This window comes from Bombus impatiens, unplaced genomic scaffold (genome assembly GCF_000188095.3).
Source record: "Bombus impatiens unplaced genomic scaffold, BIMP_2.2 scf_0155, whole genome shotgun sequence".
Classification (NCBI taxonomy): domain Eukaryota; kingdom Metazoa; phylum Arthropoda; class Insecta; order Hymenoptera; family Apidae; genus Bombus; species Bombus impatiens.
Window position 1 is genome coordinate 879,139 of NT_176574.1, and position 27,798 is coordinate 906,936.

At 43.0% G+C, this 27,798-nt stretch overlaps 2 protein-coding genes across 3 annotated transcripts in view; both read right to left on the bottom strand.

The window, feature by feature from the left end:
• LOC100741376 (proto-oncogene tyrosine-protein kinase receptor Ret) overlaps positions 1-9,931 on the bottom strand; it is a 35,993-nt gene extending 26,062 nt beyond the window's left edge. For both annotated transcript variants that reach the window (XM_012382658.3, XM_003487449.4), the window contains exon 1: positions 9,160-9,931. In XM_012382658.3, coding sequence (XP_012238081.1) covers positions 9,160-9,208 — 49 coding nt within the window. In that variant the 5' untranslated portion in view covers positions 9,209-9,931. The remainder of the gene's footprint in view (positions 1-9,159) is intronic.
• Positions 9,932-18,699: 8,768 nt separating this feature from the next.
• Positions 18,700-27,798, bottom strand: part of LOC100749283 (protein split ends) — a gene marked incomplete at its 5' end in the record, with an annotated part of 19,528 nt that continues 10,429 nt past the window's right edge. The window contains 6 exon segments of the mRNA XM_033319527.1: positions 18,700-19,872; positions 19,998-20,156; positions 20,320-21,087; positions 21,242-21,358; positions 23,117-23,236; positions 23,331-27,798. The exon segment at positions 23,331-27,798 is cut by the window's right edge and continues 146 nt beyond it. Of these exon segments, the coding sequence (XP_033175418.1) occupies positions 19,744-19,872; positions 19,998-20,156; positions 20,320-21,087; positions 21,242-21,358; positions 23,117-23,236; positions 23,331-27,798 (5,761 nt within the window).

Consider the following 27,798-nt stretch of genomic DNA (forward strand, 5'->3'; position numbering starts at 1 on the left):
ACAAGCGGGAAGGGTGTGATTCTACGCAAAAAAAGAAGTCGAAAATATAGAATAAAAATGTTTCGTTCGAGGCTTTGTTTTCGAGAAAATCGACTTTGAATTTTCGCTCGGTACGCTCGTTATAACGGATCTCACTGTAGATCGTTGTCTCGATGGAAAAATTAAAAAAAAAGATGTTTATTCTATATTTTCGACTTCTTTTTTCTCGTAGAATCACCCCCTTTCCGCTCGTACCACCAGTTACCAACCACCCTGTATATTGAACGAAGCTGTCGGTGCCAACGTAGAATTTGCATGCAACTTATAACAAAACGGATTGTCTCGATTCGTTAAACGGAAGGCAGGAACGTTGCAAGCTCGTCAAACGCGTGGACGAGTAATCGCGTTGCACGTTGAAATTGACTATGTGTCGGTAGCGTTATATTCTTATTAACTCGGATGGTGTACACGATTCGATAGCACATAGTTGTGGCGATAATACGCTACAAACGCGTACTGGAAAGCGACGTTGACAACGGCTAACTAAACGGCCGTATGGCGTTTCTGTTTGCTCTGTATAATGCTACGGATGCAACGTGGAAACGATAGAACGTGTAACGAGCCACGGTGACTAATTTCTTGTTCATTTTTACCTCATATTTCATTCATCGATCGGGCTGCTTTTCTTATTTTACGACTGGCTTTTTTTTTTTATACCATGTAGATTTCTAGACGATATGACGCGTGTTTTCAAATCGCGCGTTCGATCGCGACCTACTATCGATTCCAGTCGTTATCGACGTTGTACGACCGGTTTCGATTCGCATAACAGCGTAGATACGAGTGATCGATGAACCATAATTACGATACTCGCGAGTAATCGCGCGTTTACACTTGCAACCATCGAGCGGAATGCGCCTTAGTAATTTAATGAAATTTAATAATACGAAAGCGCAAAGGAGAGTTCTTTTCGCCGATCGGAAATCGAACATCCTTCTTGTGCTCCAAGAATCGCCGCAACACGCTCGTGCGACTGTTCGTACCGTGGAAAGGGTTTCACCAAGCATTCCTCCAAATGTTTGGTTTTACAAATGGACGTTGAACATATTAAATTAGAAATAATATTGAAACGTTCGATGGATTCTCCGAATCGAGAAACACTTGGGCGTTTCAAATAAAGGCGACGATTTGGAAACCATCGGATGGAATCGTGTAGATTAGATCTTCGAAGAAATATATTTAACGATCTCGAGTATTTAACACTAGAACTGCCGATAGTTAACGCGAAGCTATTTCTACCAAATGCAGTCAAAATGACTGGTCTTGGAAAAATACGAAATAATAGGATATTTTTATATTTATTGATTACAGAAGAAATTCCATGTTATGTTGTACACTTTTGGTATTAGTAATCCATCTGGAATCTAAACAAGGGTTGACACATTTGTAGAATCGTAGAACCAGTCATTTTGACTGGTGTGATATTTCTAGCGTTAGCATCTAGCGATCTAGCGATCGATCCGGAACTTTCTTGATATCATAAAGAATACTTTCATAAAAATTACAAAAACGTGTGAGAAGTTGTACGAAACGAGGAAACTGGTTAATTGGGGTTCGATAAACAGATTGCAGGACCCTTTTACGCTTTGACAAGTACCAGTCATTTCGACTGCTGTCGGTATAAGTAGCCTCGATACAAAATTATTTTGATTTTGAATACGTAAAAGACAAAATGAAATTCGTTACATTATTCCTTTAGTTATCATTGCGGGAAAAATATGTAACACGAAGCAGGAACTTTAAAATAAAAGTGTAAAACCAGTCAATTTGGCTGGTGTGGTAGTTCCAGCGTTAATTACGATTTGTACTTCGTTGTAACTCCGCCAAGATTAAATCGCATGTACGAAATAACGAGACAAAATCACGAATCTACATTGCGAGGTCATCGGCGTGTTCTTGAAGTCAAAAAGCGAATTTTCCAATCTACTTTGTTTTTTCCGTTCTTTTAACAGTTATCCACGAACATACCGATATTGTCATCGGATTGTCAAATTCAGCAAACCAATTCACTGGCAGCGTGAACTTCTTTCACGACTCTATATATTTTCTTCTAAACTAAAACGCACAGAAAATTCTCCGAAAGCGAGTTCGACGTTATCTGTAATAATCGCACTAATTTTCTACCCCGCGATGTTTCGTTCGCCTACAACAAGCGAGTCAACCCGTTTACAACGAATTGAATAAATCGTGGAAAACGAGGAAACTCACGATCGCGATTGTAATTTCTTCGTCATTCGTCGTTGTCACGAGTCCGAGCGAAGATTAAATGGAAACAGCTATCGATCATTCTGAATGCTCGTTTTAATCTCCACGAACGTCCACTGGCATTCGTCGCGAAGGCATAGAGCGTTCTCAGATCATCCGAATATTCCATTTATTAGGTTGTCCGAAAAGTTTCTTCCGTTTTATGAGGAAATAATAGACGCGCAACGTTTTCTGTTTTATATTATTTCGTTGAATTACGTACGATCCATTTTGTTCCGTTGAGATAAACACGACATTTCACACACTTGGTTTCGCGTTTGTATGTTCGCGAAAGAAAGACACTTTTCGGACAACCTAATACAATTCGCTGAACGATCGCCAAGCGGCAAAGCTTTCATCTTATTAAACTTAACCCGCTCGTTCGTTTTACAAAACGTTGTTAAACCGGAAGAACGAGGCATTCGTCGCTCGGTTGGCGCGAACGCAAAGGCTCTATGGTTGTGGCGTGTTCTCAGTAGCGCTCCTCGATCATTCGACCGACGGAAGAGAAGCAAGAAGGTTTTCATCGTACTACGCCGTATCGACGATACACGGACATCGTCTCTTTGACAAGCTGATCTCCGCTATGAGCGAAGACTGAAGCGAAACGCAGAAAAGAGGAACGCTACGCGATACGTCGGATACATGCTCGATCCCCGATGCTTACGAAGATGGAAACGAGTATTAGCATATACGTAGGATATACCGTGACCGTACGAAAAGGACACTCGCTCTTCGCGTTTAGACTTTCAAATTAGAGGTATTCGTCCCGTTAATCGTCTCGTCGCTTGCCATGGAAATAACCGACTATGGAAAAACGCGTCAACGAACGGGCGGCGAAAAAGGAGAAAAAGGATAGGTAGGTAGATAGGTAGGTAGAGTCGGTACAGCAACGAGAGGGTACGTTCGTTGTAATTTCAATGGCGTGCCTACTCCTACCGTTCTTGTACTCGTTAACGACTCGTAACACGTATCGCGATGCATCTTGGTTCGCGTTTACGAGACACTTAAAAGTTGATCTCGCGAGTGCGACTCTTAATTCCATCTGCGATCGCACCTACGCCGTAACCGTCGTCGTAAATCGCGATTTTCGAAAAAATTGGCGGACTTGGAGGAAGCTACTGGCGATACGGTTGCTTCCACTTCTTGCCGTTATAGTATTTGGGTTATGGGGTGTGGCATACCCGTGGGATTCTCACTCACGGTTCACCTACATACGCTTAATGTTTTTCCTAGTAAACCTTAAATTAAATTACAACGTTAACGAATTACACGTGAAACACGCGCGGCGACTAGGTCGATCCACCTTCGCCGTGTTCCTATTGTTCGTCCATCGTTCGTCCGTGCTTCTCCCATTAGCCTTTTCGTCGCAGGTTTGGACTAAACGAGCAAGAAACGTCGAGCGAAATTCGGTGTTTTACCTCGTTTAGGTCGCAACTCAGACGAAAGAGACACGTTCGGTACGTTCTTAGCAATTTCTTGCGATATTCGGCGATTCTCGATTCTCAGAATTATTCTCAAATTTTCACTAGTTTCTGAAATTCATATACAGAACGTTTCGCAGCATCGACCTGAACATACATCTAAATACAACGAAGAACGTTCGTTTAAGTGTATACCCTTTCTTCGTGAGATACAACTTTTCGTGAGATCTTCCTTTATAAGATGCAACGAATTTTCTATTTGATTTTGTTCGTCTAATTAAAACTCTGCGGAAGATGCTCGAAATGACCCCATCTTCAATTGAAGAAGATAGAGTCGGTAGACGTCTTAGAACTGATAATGGATCCTCCTACGTTCCGAATGGTTTCTGGTTTTCTCGAAACTTGTCGAAAAGCTTAGTCGATTCCGAATCTAAGTATCTCGACATTTTCAGCAAGCGTTGCCTACGCGATAGATTCTAAGTGTCTCTGCAAGTAAAAGTCCAATAGATTTAAGTTCGAGGAAAGGGCAGGCCATAACCATAGAAGCTGCACGCGCGATACATTTATTTAGAAAGCGTTGATTGAAAAAGAGCTTGCCTCGTAAACGACGAAGACAAATAAAGTACACGTTTGTACGAACTTCTTTCGTTGCTTTCAGGTGTACGATTAGTGGAGCCCGCGTGTTCTGTTACGCTCTGTGTAGTCAGTGGAAATAAAATCAATTAAATTATCGCCATATGTAGAGATATGTAAGATAATCTTCGTTTTAAAAAGTACAATAGATTGGAAGTCGCACATCGCTAGTTTCTTTTCGTCATTTAAATCGAACGAAACATCTGCGAGCTTGTTCCATGAATTCGTTCGCTGCTTTCGCGGCTATAAGAAACGAACAAACGTTTCTCACCTATTCTTTAGAATGCTATAAAGGTGCGTTCAAACTATCAATGTTTATTGGCAATACTTCGAGGTTCTCAACGTTCTTCTAATATCGGCAATATCGCACTGACGATATATACAGGGTGGTTGGTGGTACAAGCGGAAAGGGGGTGATTCTACGCGAAAAAGAAGTCGAAAACATAGAATAAAAATGTTTCGTTCGAGGCTTTGTTTTCGAGAAAATCGACTTTGAATTTTCGCTATAAAGAATCTCATCGTAGATCGTTGTCTCGATGGAAAAGCCAAAAAAAAATTTTTATTCTACATTTTCGACTTCTTTTTTCGCCTAGAATCACCCCCTTTCCGCTTGTACCGCCAGTTACTCCTTTCCGCTCGTACTACCAGTTACCGACCACCCTGTATATATCGATAGTTTTTACGTACGATAACGTGGAACACTTGAAAGTATCGGCAATGAATATCGATATTGCGAACGCCACTTTAGAGCACTTGGGCGAATTCTTTGTGCGGAATTTCATTTTACTAAAACGAGCGACGAACGAGCACTCGCACGCTCGATCTAAACGCACCTCAACACGTTCACCGCGTCTCGCACAATAGCCGTCTTTGTATCGCGAAACTTTGCGTATATAACCGATATGAACATTATGAAATACTCTTTCATAATTTCAGGAATTTTATTTCGCCTGCCTGATTCCAGTCGATGGCATACGCAATCCGAAGGTATGCGGCGAGTTGGATTCGCGTCGCACACGCGGCGAACGTTTTAAACCGATCGCGATCGAAATTCCGATGTACGATACCAACGATCATCGTCTACGTTGTATCGCGTGCAAACAAAGGACCTTGATACACCGTGTACCGACGCGAGACTCCGCCAGGATTACGGAGAACAAAGACCAAAGCATAAAGAGCGTAGCGACGGAACCTGGTTCCGTCGATAACTAATTACGCGCATCGAATAGAATCGAATCGGCTAGCGACGTATCTACCGTAAAGTGTACAACGCGTACCGAAACGCTACGCGCAATGCACCTGGTAAATACCGAGTACAAAGGTACTCGGCGATCGGTGTTTACTCGAGCAACTCGGAGAAACCTTTTGCCTTTTGATGGATCGAAGTTCGGCCGAGTAGCTAACGTTTGGAGGAACGTCAGTAATCCCTTTGTCATCGCGCTGATGCGCAACCGTTGTTCCCATTTTGGTGAAAACGTATTTCGTTAACATGTCGGATGACAGGTATATCAGGTTACCCGAAAGGCGATAAGGTTCATAAGGTGATAACAGATGAACAACAATTTCTGTTTTATATTATTTTATCTAATTAGGTATGATCCATTTCGTTATATAACGTCCTTCGTGCATATAATAAACTAATATAAATATAAATAATAAACTAATATAAAACAAAACAACATTGTACGTCTATTATTTCCTTACAAAACGAAAGAAACTTTTCGGACAACCTAATAGATTACAGCGGCACAGAAATTACGCAAATTAGGAAATTCGCGCAAGTTCGATTCCGATCGTTTACTTCACTCGGGATTTTTGATTTTCCGTTCGCGTTACGTTCGTTCTAAACGTCGCGATCTTTCTTGGAGATCCGACGCCCCTAACTCTGTCCTCCCTTTCTTTATTTCTGACCGGTCTTCTACCTTTCCCCCTCTTGTTCTGATTACGAATTGGTAGTCAGGGGGCGAGGGTTGCTTTTAAGGTCGGCGTTGATTAACGATTTCGTAGCTGCACGCGATGTTAGCGGTTCGTCGATTTCATCGTTCGCCAACAACTTTACCATCGTTGCCACTTTGCTGGACGCCCGTGCTGCTGAAAAACTCGGAAACTCTCTTCTTTCTTGCTCTCGTCGTTTGCAACGATCGCTCGCGTTACACGGACGTAGTATTTTTGGCCGGTAAACCACGGCCAACGACAAACGAACGGTTAATGGTGTTCGTTCGAAGAGACACGGTCGATTGCTGGCGCAAGCATAAGCAGCCATAGATTGGCGCGTGCATGCGGGTCGCGAGTCTCGAACGTTAATCGGCCGCGTGCACCGGTCTCGGAATTAACGCGGAATTGAGTGCAGATAACTCCACGTTGGTATTATGGCGTCGCCTGGTGAGGATGATGTTACGTTCGCGCCATCAACACGCAACGTGTTAATCCTTTGTCCTTCTCGGCTCTATATGATCCGCAGTGGATGTTACATTTGGATAGATATTATTAAAATATATTGTTTTTAAATAAAAATGTTTGCGAATAAATTGTTTTTCAAAACGTCTCATTTTTACTATAATTTCTGTAGCTTTCGCGTATTCCACGATTCTTTCGGAGTGAAATAGTCGAATGGAGGAAGATATCCGAGGAGATACGAACGCGATGAAGAAGCGATAAAGACAGCAGAGTTGGGAACTCCGAGGAAGCTCAGTCACACCGAATGGCCACGCGTTTTCGCTTAAGTTTAAGTTCACCCACGTATGAAACAAAGACGTAAGCGGCGCTCATGCAGCGCAAAGTGGAAACAGTGGAAATTCGACTTTAGAAATCCTGTGCATCGTGGCGCGCGCCAGATTTCATCGAGCGTACACCACCAGCTCATCTGTACTCGCGTCGAGTCGCGCGTTCACGCACCGAGAAATCATACGCAAACGGAAAGCCATTCTCGCGAACCCGAGATAAACGCGTTGCGCTCCGATTGCGTCTCACGGGCTTTGAATCGTACGAGAAAACGCGCGTCCATTGGACTTTCGATTTTGAAATCAGTCGTTCGCACGTTCTTAGAACCGTGCGAAATCGGTCGATGGCGCATCGACCGGTTGTCGGCTCGATTTCATCCGATTCTCGCGTGTTTTTCCACCGTTAAATGATCGTTTTGCATGTCTGCGATACGCAACTGGCACACGCGCTCGGTGTCTTGTAATTAATCGAAAAAGAGTTTTCGATTAATTACAGTGACCGCTGTAATGGCGCGTTAATGAATTTTCCGAGACAAACGGCGCCGTTAAACGTTTCGCCATATTAAACTGCGGATTTCTATGCGATTTTTCGTATTTCTATAATTTCAATAAATGAAATCGAATTTTAAGATCAAGAGAGAGAGAGAGAGAGAGAGAGATTTGTTTCGTTTATTAAACAACATCTGTAACGAGTATTCTGTTTTGCATATTTTATATAATTTCGTGCATTACGCAAATTATCTTTGCAGCTGCGAATTTTCCACGAACGCATAAATTCATGGAAATCCGATGTCTAGTAATTATCATGCGCTCGCTATTGTACTCCGCGCGTTCGATTTCAACTCGATCCAGTAGCTTTTCTTGGGGGCTGCGAAATGCGTAAAAGCTGGATCACACTTTTATTTTCCAAACCTTTCGCGAGATTACAAATTTTCCTTCTTAATTTACACTTCGACGTATCTGCGCGATACCGCGGCTCAAACGATTAATCGTCCTATCTGTAAATAATTAAACAAACCCATCTAACGAACTTCTCAGAATGTTTTTGTTCTTTCTTTTATTTCGTAGACTTTTCACGATCGATTCTCATTGAGAACTATATAAGTGAATTATTTTGACGCGCTACTGTAACCTTCTCAGAACGTAACGTAATATTTTTTCTATCTTGTTCGTAGATTCGCTTGGACTCGTTCGACGATTCTCGTTCGTTGGTGATCGGCGATTCGACGGAAACCGCAGAATGGACGAACGATCGAAAGGGAAACGTTAAGAGGACGTTGGTTCGAAGGGAGAAAGGTAAGCGTAAACGTATGAACTCTAGCGAAGCGGTATCGATTTTTCGACTGCATCGGAATCACGTGAGACCGAGGTTGCACGCGACATCGCGATATCGCGATATCGTGTCCCCCGATTACGGTCAAGTGCGAATGTCATCGGTCCACAAACCTTCGCGTGGCGGCGTTCCTTTGAAAATATACTCGGTTCGTTCGGTTTTTCCGTCCATCGACTCGCTTCCATGGCAAAAGTCGTTTACTCCACTTGCGTCGATCGGGCGAAATCCCGAAACCGAACTTGGCCAGTCGCTGATGCTAATTCGGGTTGTGCAATGTACGCAAATTTTAGCATACAATGCCGGTTCGCGTTGATTCGTCGTAGATCTAGTAGCGTGACTTTGCGCGATCGAGCACGACACGGCGGCGCGACGTGCCATGCCGGTAGCGCACGCATTTTTATCCCTTTTTTCATCTTGCTCGTATTTCTCGCCTTTCTCTTTTTTTTTTCAAGGAGCCATGTTTTTTTCAAAACTATCCTACACGACGAAGATATTGAGCACAGGACTTGTATATCTTAGGTAGCCGTTTTAGACGTTCGAACGTCTACAGACACGTATAAACGAGATTATTAAAATTCTGACGCGTATCGAGAGATACACCGTATTTGGCTCGATCGATTATTTATTCGTATTTATCTGTTTTTATTTGACGATCTAAGAGAAAGAAGGTCAGCGAGCGTTTCCGACCGAATAATCAAGTTTCGCGTAATACGAAAATTCGGTGCCGCACGCCGTTCGGAAATCGCGGCTAACACCGTTTACTTACCAGAGGCTAGAATCCCCATCGGCATCAACAACAACGGAAGCAGCAACATCGTAGTCACGATCAAGCGAGCTATTCGCGCGATATTTCCCGAACGATCGAAAGAAACGGCGACGTTGTCGCTCTATCTACATCCTCGGTAGATCGCTACAACCAGAAACTCCACTCCACTTTGCACCATTCGATCGCCTTTAACGATTTCCTAATATAATTCCTGACTAGTTTTCGACTGCTGGTTTCCGTCGAACGCGTATAAAGAAGACCGACGAACTACGCAAATGTACGCAAAAGGCGAAGAAGATGGACTCGTTCGTTTCCTCGATGAACTACGCGCATGTTAGCTGGACAACCACGAGCGACCTAGAACTCGCGTCGAACAACGCTTCGAAACGTCGTTTCGCGGTTTCGCGCTGATCGTCCGTTTTCGAGGAAGACGCGGCTGGCTGTCGACTGACGTGCGAGTCGAATAGGTCGTAAAACGCGCTACCTAACAGTCGTACGTTAGCGATCGGCCGCACGAGTGGACGTTTCGTTTACCAGCCACTGACCGGTCGATGTCGCGAAACACGGTACACGCGTCGTCGATGTCATCGTCTCGAATCGAAAGAACGTGATCTCATCCTGTCGACCGACCGGACGTTCGGTACGCGCGCCTTTTCTTCGCTCGTTTACGGGCAAACGAGAGAACAAAGTCGATGTACCGGGGGTACGTGGATGGAAAAAAAATCGGAGACCGCGTCGCGACGCCGAGCCGCACCAGGCATAACTGAGAGCGTTGTCGGACACCCGCCGTTATCAGGTACGATTGGAGGCGAGGTGCGCGTGCGCGTACGCGTACGAATACGCACGTGTGCGCACCCCCGAGAGGAATCGGGACAAACCGAGCGAAGCACAGCCGCTCGGGGAATAGGTGCGACCCTTCCTTCCCTACGAGTCTTTTCCCATATTTACCCGTTCTAATTATTCCTTTCCGCGGTAGCCTGACGCACCTTCGCCTTTCGCGCAATTCCACCGTTTCTTCCTATTCTATTTGCATCGTCTTCCGTTTGTCCTCTCGTTTACCTTTCGAGATTTCCATCGATTCCGAATCCCGCGCCGTTTATCGTTTGCTCGGCTTCTTCCTTTCTTCCGTCGTCGGATAAACGAGACTAGTCTCCGTGACGCGGAGGAATCAACGATATACAACGCTTTTATGGCCCGAGCATTTTGGGCTATACGTAATAACACGTAAGTATAATATGTACTTGCTACATTTCGTTATTGGCTATTGGCACGCGATTTTTCCGTAAAAGTTTCTTCTTCTTTCCACGGGGTTACGTTGCGTTTTCATCGCAACGCGGTTAAACACCGAGCTGAACGTGTTTTACTTTTCGTTAGACGCGAGTACGGAAAATATGTGTGTGTGTGTGTGTATAAACAAAAAGTTTCGTTTCAGTCTCGAGGGATCGACGTACACCTCCTAAACGAAAAGTTTAGCGTCGGTTCCCAGGCGGCGATAAAGCGTTTAGCGCGTTAAATTTGCATTTTTTAGGCTCTTTTTGTCTCCAAATTCGGCTGTCGCCTTATTTAAATATTTATCCTCTCTACTAGTTCGTACTGTCCAGCAGAGAAATATGCCGATCGCGTCCAACGTTTCGGCACGTCCCAGTTCTGCCTCAACGTGCGTAAAACACGCATCGTTGATGCACCTAACGTCGCCCAATCAAACTTCAAACCCTACTAAGCCTAAAAGGTAAGACGCCTTTTCGTATCAAATCGATATCAAACGAAACGAATGTTATTCTCGTTTCCTATGCACAAGGTATGCACGTCTCTTTCTACAGTTTCTATTCGTTTGCCCACAACTTCCGTTGCCGATTTCTACTCAACGTTCCTTCTTTTCCAAAATATCGCAATTGGCTAATGTTTATGAACGTAATTCTAATATTATACAAGGTGGTTGGTAACTGGCGGTACAAGCGGAAAGGGGGTGATTCTAGGTGAAAAAAGAAGTCGAAAATATGGAATAAAAATGTTTCGTTCGAGGCTTTGTTTTCGAGAAAATCGACTTTGAATTTTCGCTATAAAGGATCACACTGTAGATCGTTGTCTCGATGGAAAAATTAAAAAAAAAAATTTTATTCTATATTTTCGACTTCTTCTTTTCCCGTAGAATCACCCCCTTTGCGCGTATACCACCAGCTACCACCCACCCTGTATATATAATAATAATAATAACAATTTTACGCTTTGGTAATCGCAGCTAAAGTCAGGCTGACGCAACACGCTCCGCGATGAAAGCGATACGCGCGAACATGTCGTACGTCTACGACGGATCGTAAGTTTGACTGGCGATCCGCTGGCGAAATTTTCTTGTACCATCGCTCTGGTTTCGCTTAATCTCTTTCGATGGTTCGAAAGCAACGTTTCGGCTGGCAGAATAGGATCTCCCCTTTGAAACGATAACAGAGAACGCGAGACACAGGACGAGAGGGGTGCATTTCAATTGATCCGTCGCTATCGTCAGCAGGGTTCGTTGACCAACATTATCGTATACAGTGACGTGCACGCGAACCCTTCCAGAAAAGAATACGCAGAGAGTGTCCTTGAACCATCATCGTTTCCTCGTTAAAATCATTTACGATCCTTTGCTTTTGATCTTTCGTTTGTACGACCTTGTCTCTCCGCTTTGCCTTTTCCATCTCTCGCCTTTCTTTCGTTTTATTCCTGCGAATCCGTCTGCATATATTGGCTTGGCAACTAAGCGACTGCGGATTTTGTCGTTAGGCGATATTGACAAAATCCGCAATCGCTTAGTTGCCAATGCGATAGTTTCGCCATAGTTTTCTGATCGCGCCCGATTAACCTACGAAAGTACAGTCACGCGAGTCGAATATTTCGTTGCATATTCGATAAAAAATCGTTGCATATTTTCGAAACGTAGGCTGTGACGTTTCATGTAGAATAAATTCGAAATTCCACTTCTTCGAGCCTCGTACTCGCTTACGCTATTTTCATGATACGTTAGTACGGTTACAGTTTACTATAGTTTGACGTAGTTGTCGAACATCGTCATCGATTTTACGATGATAGGAAGACTATTATTTGGTAGTGGTATACGGTATTTATTAATCGCAGCAGTCGGCAATCGCCTACAAATGGACTTGGTCTCGCTCCTACCACGTTCTACCGATCTCAAATTCTCGTTCGAGCCTGTCGTATCAATTCCATTGCTCTTGCGATTCTCGCTGAGTCACTTTTACCTCTATCTTTTCGTTATCCTTCTTACTAATTTTTCTCCACTTTCAAGCTACTTGGAAAGTGCAGCGTACGCCGTATCCAAATATTTTTGTTTAACGAACGCTCAGTTTCCTCTCGTTTCTTAGCACCTGTGATAGGAGCTTTTGCATCGTGCTATATTTAACTCCGTTACACCACCTCTTTGCGATTCTTTTACAGTTCGACGTAGCAAGACGTTATCTAGCATTGTTTTCACGGACGGAAACGAGAGTCGTCTCGGAGCGAGAAAGTCGATCGGGAAAGAAAGCTGAGTCATACAGGAAAGATTCGTCTCATCCCTCGTCTTACTCATCCGGCGCTGTTTTTCCAGTTAATTTATTTTATTTATTTCGCATACGAGAGAGAATTCGCGTTAGATCAATGAACAGTCTGACTTTTTTTTATATATCGTACAATACGTTTTGAAATTTCATTGGCAACGACGATGGCACGCGGCTATCGCGACTCTGTCGGTAAAATTGAAAACGAATCTGAAAATTTTTATACAAGATATTTGGCGGAAACGCGCATTTGAGGAAGATCGTCGAGATATTTGAACAATGAATCGTTCGCTATATTAATAATCCATAACCCGTAGTTAGACCATTTTTCCCACTAATCGTATGTTTCCAGGCTACTGTTCACACTGTATGTTAATTTCTCGCTGCAGCATATTTTCGCGACGAATGTCTTGTTATAGATTCTATATACATCTCCACGTTGGTCTCAAGTTTCGCGACTCTGTCGGTAAAATTGGAAACGAATCTGAAAATGTCTATAAAAGTTGCGAGATATTTGGCGGAAATGCTCACTTGGAAAGATCGTCGAGATATTTGAACATTGAATCGAACAAATCGATTTCAAGTTTCAAGTTTCGCTACTCTATAATCGCGATAGTCGTGTATCGGTCTATATCGATACTAACGAAATATTAAAAAGTTTCGTAGAAAAAACGTGCGAATACTTTTACTAGCTGTACGTACAATGGCGCGGTAACGATGAATGTATAAAGAAAAAATAAGAGAAGGTTGAAGAAAATGGAAGATGATAGAGAAAAAGAATAGAAAAGAGTCGTGGGACCAAGGACGAATCTCTCGTCAAGCTTTTTCAAAATCACCGATAATTCGAACGAGACGCGTGAAAATGTTCGCTTTGAGCTTAAGGTAGCCAGTCGGAACTAATAAACCAATAACGATCGTTTTTTTTCGTTCCTTTCGTATATTCGATGTCGTTTATTCGATGCGATGATAAACGGAATTAATAGATAGTTTCCTAGGTCAACGATGCAGGAGGGCCAATTTATTTGCAACCTTGAACCATCCTGGAACTCCATTACCAATAACATCCATCGTAATTATTGTCCGTTTCGTTTGTCAAGAATTAATGGTCTGAAACAGCGTATATCGTATCATTTGCTATATCGTGTTTCAGATTGAAATTGAATTATACGAAAGCGTAGTTCGTCCGCCCACTGCGCCGTGGCGCTCAAATTCGCGTTACTTTTCTTTTTCGCTTAATATCACGCAGCATCCGTTAATCCTAATGAGCAAGTGGAACGTTGGGAACGTCGAGGACTTAGTAAGCAGCTGTTTCGGCTTATCGTGCTTTTCCTATAATAGCATGAAACACGGTATTACGGTATAGCATTGTTATTATCTCGATGCGATTCAACGAGATATACGTTGTATAACGTTACAAATTTCCTTCTTTTTGCGATATCATCCATTCGTTAGTTCGTGATTTATCGAATAATAATTCCCATAAGAACAAAGATACACCGTTGCACGGATGCTGTAGAAACGACTGGGCGAATAAATTTCACGTGGCACAACACGAGTGAGATTCGATGTGAAGGTAGAAGAAAAGGGCAGACCGAGAGGGAGACGTAAAATTCAATGTGAAAATAGGAAAGAATGGAGAATATGGAACAAACTGGGATCGTGTTCGTTCGTTGCATATTTTATTAGAAACTGGGACATTGTTCGTATTTGACGCAATTTCGACGATTCCACTATGCATCGTAAGCCTGTATTACTTCACAGAGGAATGCCCATTTCCTCTTCAATTTCTACATTCCGTTGTTCCTTCTTCCCTTACGCGACAAGATGGTAATAAATAAGTTAATAAGTAAAAAGAAATTATCTTCAACTTAGTCACAGGTGAGTTAAGATGCTCAAAAATGTATGGAGGAAACGTAGAATTCTCTACTTCGTTTAAAATCTATCAGCAGAATTTAATCTTAATTTCGACAAATATCGCAGACAGAGACGAACGAGGAGAAGATCGCCGATGAGCTTGGCAGAAATTCAGCCAAAAGTGCGCTCAGCTAACTAGCGCTTCTAGCGGTCAAACGGCTGAATTATACGCGTATTGCTTCTCCACGATACTCTCGGTGGTATAAACGTGACCCTGACAACCACCGGCTGTGCAGAGTTGACCGAAAACAGGCTCTTATTCTTAGTGACGCTTCGAAAACAAGCGGCAGTACGTTGCACCGTACTTCGAGCGCTTACTATAATCTTCATCCTCATTTTCGTATAAGAAGACTCGTTTTATCTACACTAGTCCGGCAAGGGAATCAAGTTATTGTAAAATTGTACATTTATTACAACCTGCAAATTAACTTGAGTAGAACAATATCATTTTCCAAATGAACGAAGCGTCTGATTATTCTTCCAAAGATCGGTAAGTATTAGGAGAATCAAATAACATAAGAGGTATCTGAAACCTTTTGAAATTCCTGTAAATTACGTCATTTAGTGACGTCAGAAATAACGAAATAAAAGGTGGCACAAATTTGCCGATTTCGGAAATAAAGCCCGTTCCACGACTATATCGAAGAACGCGACGTGACAAACTTTCTGATTGTACCATTTTTGTATCAAGGGAACAAGACGTTGTAGCAGGGACTACATGTTCGCCGATTCTTGGAAATGAATGGTTATTTTCGAGGAATTTTCGTTTGCTGTCTTTTTTTCATATGATATTTCGTTTAATTATACGTGGTCTTAACCACTTCTCAATTTCATTTTTTGATTTTGTGTGACTTTTTGCGGGATAAATAACAGGATTGAAGAATGCTATCGAACTATACTGATTTGTTCAAACTTCTTCTAAATACATTTTTTACAATTATTTTGCAATAAATTATCTAATTTTTTATGTTAATTACATTATACTACCATTTCCAAGGAGATCGTTGTTGCTGGTTATTTGATGGATAATATTGGCAGCAGTTGGCTGCTTGTGGTATCCTGATTGTTGTATCTGCCCGCAAGATGGCTTTTTTGTAATAAATACAAAAAATTGCTTATTCCTCATTTTTAATTAAACTTTGTTAATTATTTAGTTAGACAAACTTTTTTGAAACTAAATGTGGAGGAATATGGTAACACTAAAAAATTCCAGTTAGGAAAATCTCCATTAATCAGTAAAATATATTGACATTATTTGTATGTCTTTTATTTGTTAAAGGAATTGCTCGATTTTTTATATAATCTCGCGAATCAAAATATAATCGTAAAATTTATCTCTAAAAAAAACTAGTTTGATAGTTATTAGAAAAAGATGATCGTTAAAAGTTGGCATATTATACTGTAGCTACAAGTTACTCTATAAAAATTGTTTATCTTTGAGATTATCGCGGTCGTTTACGAGAACCTACGTTTACAACTACGTCGATAACTGTACTTCTGTATGTGCGCCATCTGTGCTGTTACTTACGAGATACACGTATTACCTGCTGTCGATTAAAAACGTACCAGAAGAAAAATTTGCGGGATATTTTCGATATACGTTTCAAAATCAAGTATTTTGTTGATGTAAAATTTATATTTTATTTACGAAAAATGTAAGAAACTTTCATAACCAATTACAAAGCATCGGTATAAGACAAAAATGCATGGTAATACTGCGAACGTTGCAAAGAGGGCGTGAAGTACTCTGAAATATCTTATTCTTATGTATGATACACGATACATATTTATAATAGGAAAACTTTCTCTATTTTCTTTCACGTACTAAGAAACAAATATTTTTACGTTTTCATTGGCCCTCATAGATATGCATTAATATGATCATGTATGTTTATTAAAAAGAAAGGTAGATCATACTCGAGTCTTGTAACAAATACAAAGGTGTCGTTAGACAGAGTGAAAACCTATGTAGAGAAAGCAATACAGAAAAGATAGTAATAACATATGATACAAGATGCAAATAAATTATAGATTGTATTATTTTCATGTGTTATATTATTCTTTACCTCTCGAACGATGACGAAGTCCAGCTTCTAAACTTCTAAATGACAGATTTATAATGGTAAACGCTGTAACGTTTTCCGTTTCCTTATTTTCATTGTAATCGACGAACACTAGTCGTAAGCAATAAAAATCTCGCGTATAAATTAAACGTCGCACACTTTGTTTTTAACGGGTTTCAAAAATGACGCGTCGAGCCGTGCTCAAGTTTTTTAATCATAGTTATTATTATCGTTAATATCCATATAATTATCAATAACTACAGTAAAACACAAAACAAAAAATGGGTGGATATCTGTACATTTCTTTCTCTTAAGTAAATAGTAACATAAACTTTTTTGTTTGTATATCAGTAGCTTATAATAGGAAGAAACTAAATCATAATATTCACAGATATTTTACAAGATAGATAAGACACGACGTAGACACGCGCGTCGCGGGAACTTGAATTTCCTATACATATAAAACGATTTCGACGAAGAGTGGAAAAGTATCGAAAAGAGGAAAAACGAGGAATGAACGGAAAAAGAAAGAGAGAGGAAGAAGGACGGAGAAACAGAGAAAACAGAAGGCGCGATTTTTATCATAAAAACGAATGAAATATACCGCGACGTGAGCGTCTTGTTCGCGTCCTATTATGTGTACTTAACCGTAGCTGTAATATATGCTTTCTTTAAACTCGGCGTCTCGCACGCTCACTTACACCTCTACACTGTACATATGCACAACGCATCTTTTACACTGTACATGCACACGCTCCACGAGTATCCGCGTTGCCTTAAATTAATCACGCTTCCTTTAGGGATCGTCAACACACCATCGTTTATAGTTGTATAATGCGTATACACTTTCGTTTCGTTCGTATTAATTGCGTTAAAATCAACCGTATAATAATCGAAGTTATAATATAATATACATAGTATCGATGTATTCTACGCCCGATAGGTCAAAAAAAAGAAGAGAAAAAGAATAAAACATACAGAGTCGTCAGATCAGTAATTGCGCGATCATTCGAAGTAGTAAAGAAAATAGAGGTTACAAGACAAAACGAGAAATCGATTTGTAAAACGATCGATATTTCGAGTCGATTGAACACGGGTGACAGGAATATAAAGTATGTTTTGTATGTTTTGACCATCCCTAATACTTTTCCATAAGGTTATTTTCTAGAGGCATGCGCCCTACGCGCAGCAGCAATAATATCGTAAATAGGTAAGTTTCTTTATATTATTTAATAATGTTTTTTTTCATCCACGGCTTCGTGTGATATAATATAACTTCTGGTCTATACACGTAAGCGCATTATTATCCTCGATACGATTGCTAAAGAGTCTATGACACATCGCGCAAAAGGCGACAAAGTATAAGAGAAATGGGGATGGAAGTGTACACAGAATGGGGCGACGTCAATGGTCAATGAGATCGGTCATACTGTATCCTGTTCATCCAATATGACATACTTTTAAGCCCCTTACCTTTTTTTCTTTTTACGTGCTGGTTGGTACGTTCTAACTAGCCTGATGTAATAACGTTAATAATAATTGATAGCAGCGATAATAGTAATAGTAGAGTAGTGGTAATAATAATAGTAGTAATAGTGGTGATAATAGTATAGTAGTAATAGTAGTAGCAGTAGTAGTGGTAGTAGTAGTAATTAATAATAAGTAATAATAACATAATAATGACAATAATAATAATGATAATATAATAATAATGATAGCCATACTAATGATGATGATGACAGCACTAATGATAAAGATGATAATAATAATAATAATATTACATATATATTAATATTATTAATATTATTTTATATTATAGTTATAATAATAATTATGATTATAATAATAATAATAATAATAATAATAATAATAATAAAGAATCAAAATAAGAATATTAAAAATTTTATATAATATACATAGTGCTAAGATGATAATAATGATAATAATATGATACATCCTGCTATTGGAAATTATATTACACTAGGAATAAACACTATTTTAGGTAGTTTTTTTCCCACGCTTCTTCGCTAGAGGTCTAAATCGTAACTTTACTTTCTAGTTCGACACGAGCGGCAGCAGCAACAGCGGCAGCAGCAACTATTGTTACAATTAATATAATACATAGGTATTTATATAGAGCAGTATTATACAAAAAACACATCACATACCGCGTGAACCAGTATCGGTCACCATTTTATAATGTTTTTACTTTTTTGTTTTCTTCGTCTTTACGCAGATATATATCGTTAAATAATTAAAATCACAGTAGTTATGCCCTCGCTGGCTCGCTTATAATTTATACAGTATCATTAATATCTAAGCCTTACTTAAAATAGCTCGTGTATTATAGTGGTAGGGGGTACGTTAGTTTTTTTAATCTTCTTCCTCTATTCTCTTACTTACGAAATCGACTGTCCATCTAGAGCAACGGTAGATATATTATTTTACTGTTTTCCTAGAGGAGGGACGCGCGTGAGTTTTTTGTTCCTTCGTTTTCTCTCTATCTTTCGCTCTTTTACATCTTTTCATTCTTTCATTCTTCTTTCCTTCCCTTTCTTTTTTTCACAGTGAGGACATCGCGTGGTTTTTATCAATCGAAGGTCTTCACTAAGGGCTGGGGTTGTGCCTGACCCGCTTGTCAGAAAGACCAAGAGTGACGTCGGTCGATCTCACAAACGTCGTCAGTTAGACGAGTGGTACCGCGAGCCACTTCATCGAGGAGGAATGAAACTCGCCATTGCGAAATAAACCGGGGAAGAAAGGCACGCTCGGTGATGTTCGCACATTGACCGTGCTAGCCTCTCTACGCTACACAACCCCGTACCTACGTTTTAGGCCTACGATCTAGAACATCGGTACGATTCGCCGAAGAATCCGTTTGATTGTCACTGATATAACTCCGCAGGAGAAACCTTCCTCGCTCCCTCGGAAATACTCTTCATCGTTCGTCGTACGATACTGCACCTCGTTAGGAGGACACTCCAGGCTTCATGCCACGTTCGAAGCGTCCTACAAGTGCGTGAAGGCGAGAAGTATAGGTATATTGTAATCCAATAGACCACTGGTTGGCCTCAAACCGTGGCGATCACGATGAGCAAATGGGCGATCTTTGCGACACGATGCAATAAATCCGGTGCGATTCGCGCTAGGCTCTCGTTTGCGAAATCACACGACGGGAAAATGTGAACTACGTATGCAGGCTGCAAAGAAAATGAAATCCATGTTTATTTCCATTAGTTTACATCTTTCAATTGTATCGTAATCGTCGCTGCTAGTGATAGCATTATATATGGTTATGTATATTAAAAATATTTGCGATACGTACTTGTTGCGATCCTGGTGCAGCGATATTGACAATTCCAGCGGCCTGTTTTTGTTGTAAATACATTATAAATCCGGTTTGAAGATTCTTACTTTGTTGCAATACGTCTACTTCGTCTCGGCCACAAGGAAGCGCAAGGAGCATGCAGTGTTCGTTATCCATCTGGAAGAAATTGCGAATAAAATAGCTGGCTGTAGTACATAGAAAAAGGATTTATCGATAATCCATATTTAAACGATTCTATAACGAAACACGCAAAATACGCGATTTAAATCAAGATTTATATATTATATATACATATATATATTTCTGAAAGCACACATACCTGCATCTTCCTTGCTACTCCTTCGACCTGAGTTTGTTCCAGTCTCATTCTTTGAGCGATTCTCAGTGGTGGAGTAGATCCATCGCTGTTACATGGTAAACTGTCTCTGGCCACATTCGGATTACCGAAAACAAAATGCATCTGCACCGCTGCTTGGTCGTTTTTAAGAGCCAACAGTCCCTGCCACATAACCGGGTAACGTTGCAACAACATCTGGAATGAATCTGCTTGCGGTGGCACTTGAGAAGCATGAGGTGGGGTAACCACTTGGTGTTTTCTAGGCCTATCGGGGGTGATGGCTCTGTCGCTTGGCGCCTCGCTGGCAGCAATAGGATACTGAGATCGCAGATGCGCCGGTGGAGGTTCGTAAAAACCACCTCTGGCAGCTGCTGCTGGCGCCCCAGTCAACGATGGATTACTGCCCGTATTATATTGCGGTGGCGGTGGTGGAGGTAATCTCACTGCTCCGTGCATCATGTACACTTGAGCTACTTGAGGACTATCGGTAGTACGATCGTGCGGCGTTCGTGTACTACGTCTCAATTCCAACGGCGGGCTGTGGCTGTCTTCTATGCCTGTTTCGAGTTTCGGATCTAAAGGTAGATGAGGAGATCGAGTCTCTTGAATGTGGTAAGCTATGCGCGGGGCTGTTAAAGCAGCCTCTTGTTGTGCACGCAAATACTGGTACTGCAACATTTGTGGGTGCATGTAGTGAGGTGGGAGCTCTCCGCCTCTGGTCAGTCCGCCATAGTGATTGACAACGTCACCCTAGATGTAAACGTATTATAAGTAAAATTATTTCATGGACAAGATACCGTATGATTTCGAAGTTTCATTAGAATTAGTAGAAACATTTTTGCCGTATGCGTAACATCGATGCATTTTAGTAAAACTGAAACAGTGTAGTTAGCATAGTAAGTACCTGAGAAGCATTAGCATGATGATGGGCAGGTGGGGGCAATGGAGGACTCTGGGATCGATGCGGGGGGACAAGTCCATATTGACCCCCTGGTGGTGGAGTAGCACCCACACTCCCATGCTAGCCAAAACCAAGCCAAGTTAATTCGTATATCGACATATTTTTAGAAAACATACATACAGTAGCGGACAAAAGATTAAGACGAAATGGAAAAAAGAAATAATTGATTTACATTCCATAAAAAAAATATAAATACAGTGCTCTACTTTTGGTATTAACTAATTAGACATTTGTTTATACACTTACAAAAAAATTTCATTTTGATATTTTGCTCAGTAGCTAGGTTATAAAAAAGGAACGAAATCTGTATAATATTCCGTCGGTCAAAAGTTTGACTACACAAAAGATCATTAATTTTTGGTAAGAATACAGTTTGGAAAATACAATTTTTGTTGAAATTCGATATTTTGTCCAATATCCGTTATTTCTTATCACTTCGGTACATCTTCTTGGCAGAGAATCTATTAATTTTTTACATTGATCTACCGCAATATTACTCCAAGCTGTTTCAATTGTAAAGTTCATTTAAATTTTTCGGTTAATAACCTTGTACTGCCTTTTTTTTATGATGCTCCATAAATTCTCGATTGGATTAATGTCTGGTGATTGCGACGACCACAGCAGCACGGTAATATTTTCTTCTTTAAAAATCTGTTCCACAACCCAGAACGTGTGCTTCGGATCATTATCATTTTGAAAAATAAGATCATTACTCATATCGTTGCGTGCAAAAGGCAACATTGTGTTGTTGAGTATGTCCATGTATTGAAAACGGTCCATAATTCCATTAATACGACATATTGGACCAGGGCAACGTCGAGAAAAACACGCCCACGCCATAACGTTTTTAAAACGCACTGTGTTTTCAAACTTTCGCCAATTCGACGTCTAACATACCGTATCCCGTCAGAAGAGACGCGATTGAATTTCGATTCGTCTGAAAACAATACCTTTTGCCGATCTTCGCTTGTCCAATGCTTATGAGCTTTAGCAAATTCAAGTCGTCTTTTTCGGTTTCTAGAACTCAACAGTGATGTCTTTTGCGGTTCTTGTCCTTTTAACTTAAAGTCTTCCGATCTTCTCGTATCAGTTCTAGCACTAATTTGTGTATTGTTTTCATAGTTTACCTCCGCAGCAATATTACTTGCAGTACGAACACGATCCCTTTCGCTCGTTGTCTCCCGTGATCTTCTGTTTTTCAATTGATCGGAATACGCGCTTTCGGTTAAAAATCTATACCAAACTTGCTTACAAGTCGCTTCTGACCTGTTCGTTATATTTGCTATTTCTTTGAAGCGTTTATGTTGCTTTCGCAGCCTTATGATTTGTTCCTTCTCGCTTTCAAGTAACTTCTTTGGTCTAACCATAGTCTGTTCCTACCTAAATGAATTTTAAGCAATAAAACGTACACTAAACGATGATTTTGACATTCCAGAATCAGAATGTTCAAAAACTGTACTCATACTCACGTTTTACGTAACTCGTCTTAAACTAACGTCCACAAGTGCTAAACGGTAACTAACTGTTGTAACTCCTACATTATTTGTATTTAACAGTTGACGGTTTGAGGTTACGAAGGTCAAACATAATACATCTATGTTATTTCAAAGAGACGAACCGAATAGAAGAACAATATGAGTATAAGATGTTTGTAATGTGATTTACAAATCATCGTCTTAAACTTTTGTTCGCTACTGTATACTATAACGTATATTTGTAATGGTTACACACAATTTGTATTAATTTCGCTACTCAATCGGTAACGAGATATATAGTTTAAAACGACAAATATATATATGTTACGAGCATCATACTTACCAATGGTCCTCCTTCGTACGTTGATATTGATACGCCCCGTGCCTGAGGACTCGGTGTTGGGACCATAATGCAGCCGGACATCGACACTTCTACTTTCGGTGGCTCCATCGTTCCCGTTACCTACGATCATAGTCAAAATATAAATTAAATTTTTCCCCTTTTACATAGGAGCACTTTATCTCTATCTTTATCTTTGGAAGAAAATGACCATTACCGGTGGTGGTTTTGGTGCTGGAGGTCTCGAGCAGCTGATGCTAGCGGGCTGCGGGTTTATCAGATGAGATTGAGTGGGTGGGCTAGCCACCACACCCGCGACCATAGGTGGTACCACAGCCTGCAGCAAATGAGCCTTCGGATTCAAAGGATGCGGCTGTCCGTTGATGCCCTTCAATGCCGTTGATTGAGAGATAGGTTGATGAATTCTCGGTGCCGGAGTCGTATTTACACTAGCTGGTTGGACGTTCATAGCTAATTTCTGAGGAAGATTCACTATCGTGGGTGTCTGCTGTTTTGCCGCCTGTAGGAGATGCTGCTTAGGATTCGGTGGAGCACCACCGGTATTGTTCAGTACCGGTGACATGGGTTGTCCTTGACCTTTTCCATTCGCAGCACCGATCTGCGCTACCGGCTGTTTAGCACGCGGACTTAAGCTCGGTGACGATACCCTGTTGCTAGAAACTTGGAGATGCAAAGCTTGCACAGCCTGCGTTGATTTTACGAGATTTGGTGGCTGCTGCACCACCGATGGCGGTTGACTAGCCACGCTGGAGGCCGTCGGTTTGGTAATGACAACTTGCTGTTGCGGTTGCGCCGGTGTAGCCAGCTTGCTGGCGTTCAAGACGTGAGCCTTGAGGCTCGTGGGTTTCGATGGTGTGGAACAAGTGGATGTCGTCTGTGGAATAGTTACCACCGTCGTAGCTATAGAAGTAACTGTGGTAGAAATTGTTGCTGCTGGCTGAACCATGCTGACTGCTGAGGTGACTTGGTGAACAACCGGAGATTGTGGTTTCGTGATAACGCTGGTCTGCGGTTGGATCTGTTGATTTTGTTGAAGCGGTTCCGGGGCTGGTTCCTTCTTAAGTTCTTCGGAGACGGTTAAATTCTCCGGCTGCGGCTGTTTCGATCGCAACGTCTCGGTTGTATTGGGCGCAACGACCGCAGCGTTCACCAAAGCAGCCGGAGTGTTTCTCGGATCGCACGTGGCTCTGCTCACCGCTTGCGCCTGTCCAGAAGTGGTGGAAACGGGAATGTACTGACCTTCCTCCGACTCTCTCATCGGTATCAACATTCCAGTGACTGGATCTATCAGCGTCATCGGTTCATGAGATACCGGTTTGTGCGTGGGTGACGGCGCAGCTGCGGGCTGCTGCTGACTCGTTTCTTCGGGCTTCGGCGTGATCTCGTCCCGAAGCGAAACGACGTTCTCTTCTTTGTTCTGGAGTTCCTGCTGCGGCGCCGGAGGCGTCTCCTTTATCTTTATCAGTTCTCGATATTCCTCATCGTCGTCGTTCTCGGAAGTTCTCCTTACCGATTTACCGCGAACACCTCGCGGTGACTTTCTAGGTTCGGTCGGTTGTTGTACCGTGCTTTGAACGTTACGAGAAGAGCTGTTATACCTAGTACTTCGTCTAGTGGCGTGAACGTTCCCTCCAATGGACCCTCCTATCATCCCCTTGTTCATCGCGGAGCCACGCACCACGTCTTCGATCACGTCGTCGATCGTGTTTCTACTTCCATCCCTCTCGGCCAGTCTCCTGGACTTTCTGGTGTTCGCTGCTGGAGGAACGAATTCCTCCGGCGGTACTTCTTTCACAGCGGCTATAGGCGTCGCTGGCTGCGCGTTCGGACCAGTCAGACTCGGCACTGGTGACTTGATCGTGAGAATCAATCGCGGCCGTCCAGCATTATCTTCCTCGCTATCGTCATGGAATTCGTAAACGTCCGCCGGCAGCTTGTTCTTCTCTACGTGGTGTTTGCTTCCCCTGGAAGTCCTCGCTCCTCGTTTATGCACAACGGTGGTGGTTGTGTTTCTGCTGCTTCGTCTGGTGGTCACACCGCCGCGGCTACCGAATCCTCGTCTGCTCTTGGTTCGACCACGTCGGCTCTTTGTCGACTCGCTTTCGCACGTCTCCACTCCCTCGTCCTGTTCCTCGTTGGTCGCGACGAAGTTCTTCTTGGTCTCAGACTCGGTTGCCTCGGCGCGGTTAAACCATTCGGACTCGTTGCTCTTTGGCTGCTCTTCCTGTGTCTCATTGGTAACACTTTGACCGTGCTGTGCCGTTTCCTTGTCACCGTCGTCGTTGCCCTCGCCATCGCACAATGCGTCTACCTTCTTTATCACGCTCTCGATGTTCACCTCCTTCGCAGACCAATAGTCGCTATCTTCTTTACTGTCAGCCGGATCCTCCTTGGACGCATCGATCGCGAGCGGATCCGTGCACGGTTCTTTCAGTGGATCCTCCGCTGGTTCTTCCTCCATGTCCGCTTCCTCGTTCTCCTTGGGTATTTCGTCTTCCTCCTCCTCCTCCTCTTCCTCCTCATCCTCTTCCTCTTTGACCTCGGGGTTCGCAAGTTCCGTCTTGATTTCGACTTCCATCATTTTAGGAACGAGACGATCGCCGTCGTTGGATTCGGACTTCGACGCGCCCAATAGCTTCTCTGAGTTGATCTGGTCCAGTTGTTGCTCGACCTTTGGAGATTTTGCATCCACCGCGTTGGCGCATGGTGCATTCAATGGCTGATTCAATGGTTGCTCGGACTCGGTGTTCGAGAATTCCTCCTTGATCGCGGTGGTATCCTCGTGCTTCAGGATATCGGATGGTTCCTCTTTTATGACATCAATCGGTTGAGTGGATTGTATGGGCGGAGTAAGTTGCATGGGCTGAGCCGTTTGTGCCATCTGTGCATCGGGATCGACCTGGAGCTCCTGTTCTGGTGGTAGCTGCGACTCTAGCACGCACTCGGTGGTGTTCTGCTCAGTAGGAACGGAAGACGGAACCGTGGTAGGTACCGTCGTCGTTGTTCTGGAGACGATGGCTTGCGAGACTGTAGATACCAATGGAAGGTGAGGCTTGGAGAGATGACTGGATTGCAGAACCGGAGAATGCCTTTGGCTGCTGTTTAGAGACGAAAGCGACGTTTGTGTGACGACGCATTTGTCCTCAGCCATGGAAACCGTTACACTGGATGGGATCTGTTGCTGTTGTTGCTGTTGTTGTTGCTGCTGTTGTTGCTGCTGCTGCTGCTGCTGCTGTTGTTGTTGCTGCTGCTGCTGCTGTTGTTGCTGCTGCTGCTGCTGTTGTTGTTGCTGCTGCTGTTGGCAAACTGGCATGGGTACCACCGTCTTGATCAGCGGTTGATTCGCTGACGAAACAGTGGACGCCCCGATGGTGTGCACCACGGACTTGTGGACTAGGTGAGGCTGCCCGTGAGCGACTATCACAGGACTGGGTGTCGAGGAACGTGGCACGTGGGTGGTCAAAAGCTGAAGACTCGATATCTCTTGCTTCTGCCTAGGGGACAATAAATTGTTGTCCGTAGTAATGGAGCCTGAAATTTGTTTCTGACCTCTGGACGACAAGGAGCAGGTTTCCGGGATGCTGGTCGGTTTGCCGAATACCAGGCTGGACGTGCTGGCGTTGATTTCGATCTTGGCCGTTTCAGGGATATACGTGGGCGGCTGGTTCGGCGAAGGAACCTTCGGAGAAGTGGAAGCCTTGTTCGTTGGTTCTGGGATAACGGCTGGTGACAATTTCGGTTCCTCCAGACGTTGCGGAGGCTCGTTAGGATTTACCGGAAGCAACGTTTCGATGACAGATTTGCCGCCGAGAGCCGAATCCCTAGAGCTCTTGACTTGCACGCCACCCGGAGCCAAAGGTGGTACGGGCATGTAAGGACGGTGTGGAATATTCAGCGTCAACGGCGGTAATCCACCTCTAGGATGACTGGGTGCTAGAGCTCTCATGCCTGGAGCGTGTTGAATAACCGGCTGTTGAGTGGCCGCCGTGGAATATATCTGTTGCGTCGGTGTGTCTGGCCTGTGAGCGGAGACGGGTACGCTGCTCACCGCGATCCTGGCTGGTGGTGGTGACGGTTTACCGACACTCGGTACGTGAGGACTGAGAGCGGAGTTTCGAGACCATTGACCGTTAGGTGAAAGTGGCTGCAAAATTCTCGGCGACAGTTGCGAGGGAACCAAAGGTGGCATTCTGGATGGAACCAACGGTGGTGGCAACGGTGGAGCTTGGTTCGAGGAGGCCGAGGTTGAAACCGCGGGGATGTTTTGCATTCTGGGAGAAGTTTGTCGCATGGGTGGGACCATCTGTGACTGTGGTGACACGGGAAGCTTTTGGTAAAGGGACTGCACGCCGATGGATGGCGGCGTTGACGATGGCTGTGGCGCCGACGGTCTAGGACTTGTCGCGGCTATTCTTGGCGTTTCGCTGGTGATCGGCACGCTGCAAGGACCTAACACGGGTTGCTTGTACTGCGGAGGTGGCGAGATCGAAGCGCGACGCGCCTGGGAGTTGTTCATTCTCTCCGGACTGGTTGCTGTAACGTTGGTTTCGTCGACGTTCTCGGCCGCTTGCACAGTCTTAACCACCTCTCGCGGCTTCTCGTTCAAATTCCAGGAGTGAGCGATCACGGAGGTCGGTGGACTCGGCGGTTTCGCTGATACGGAC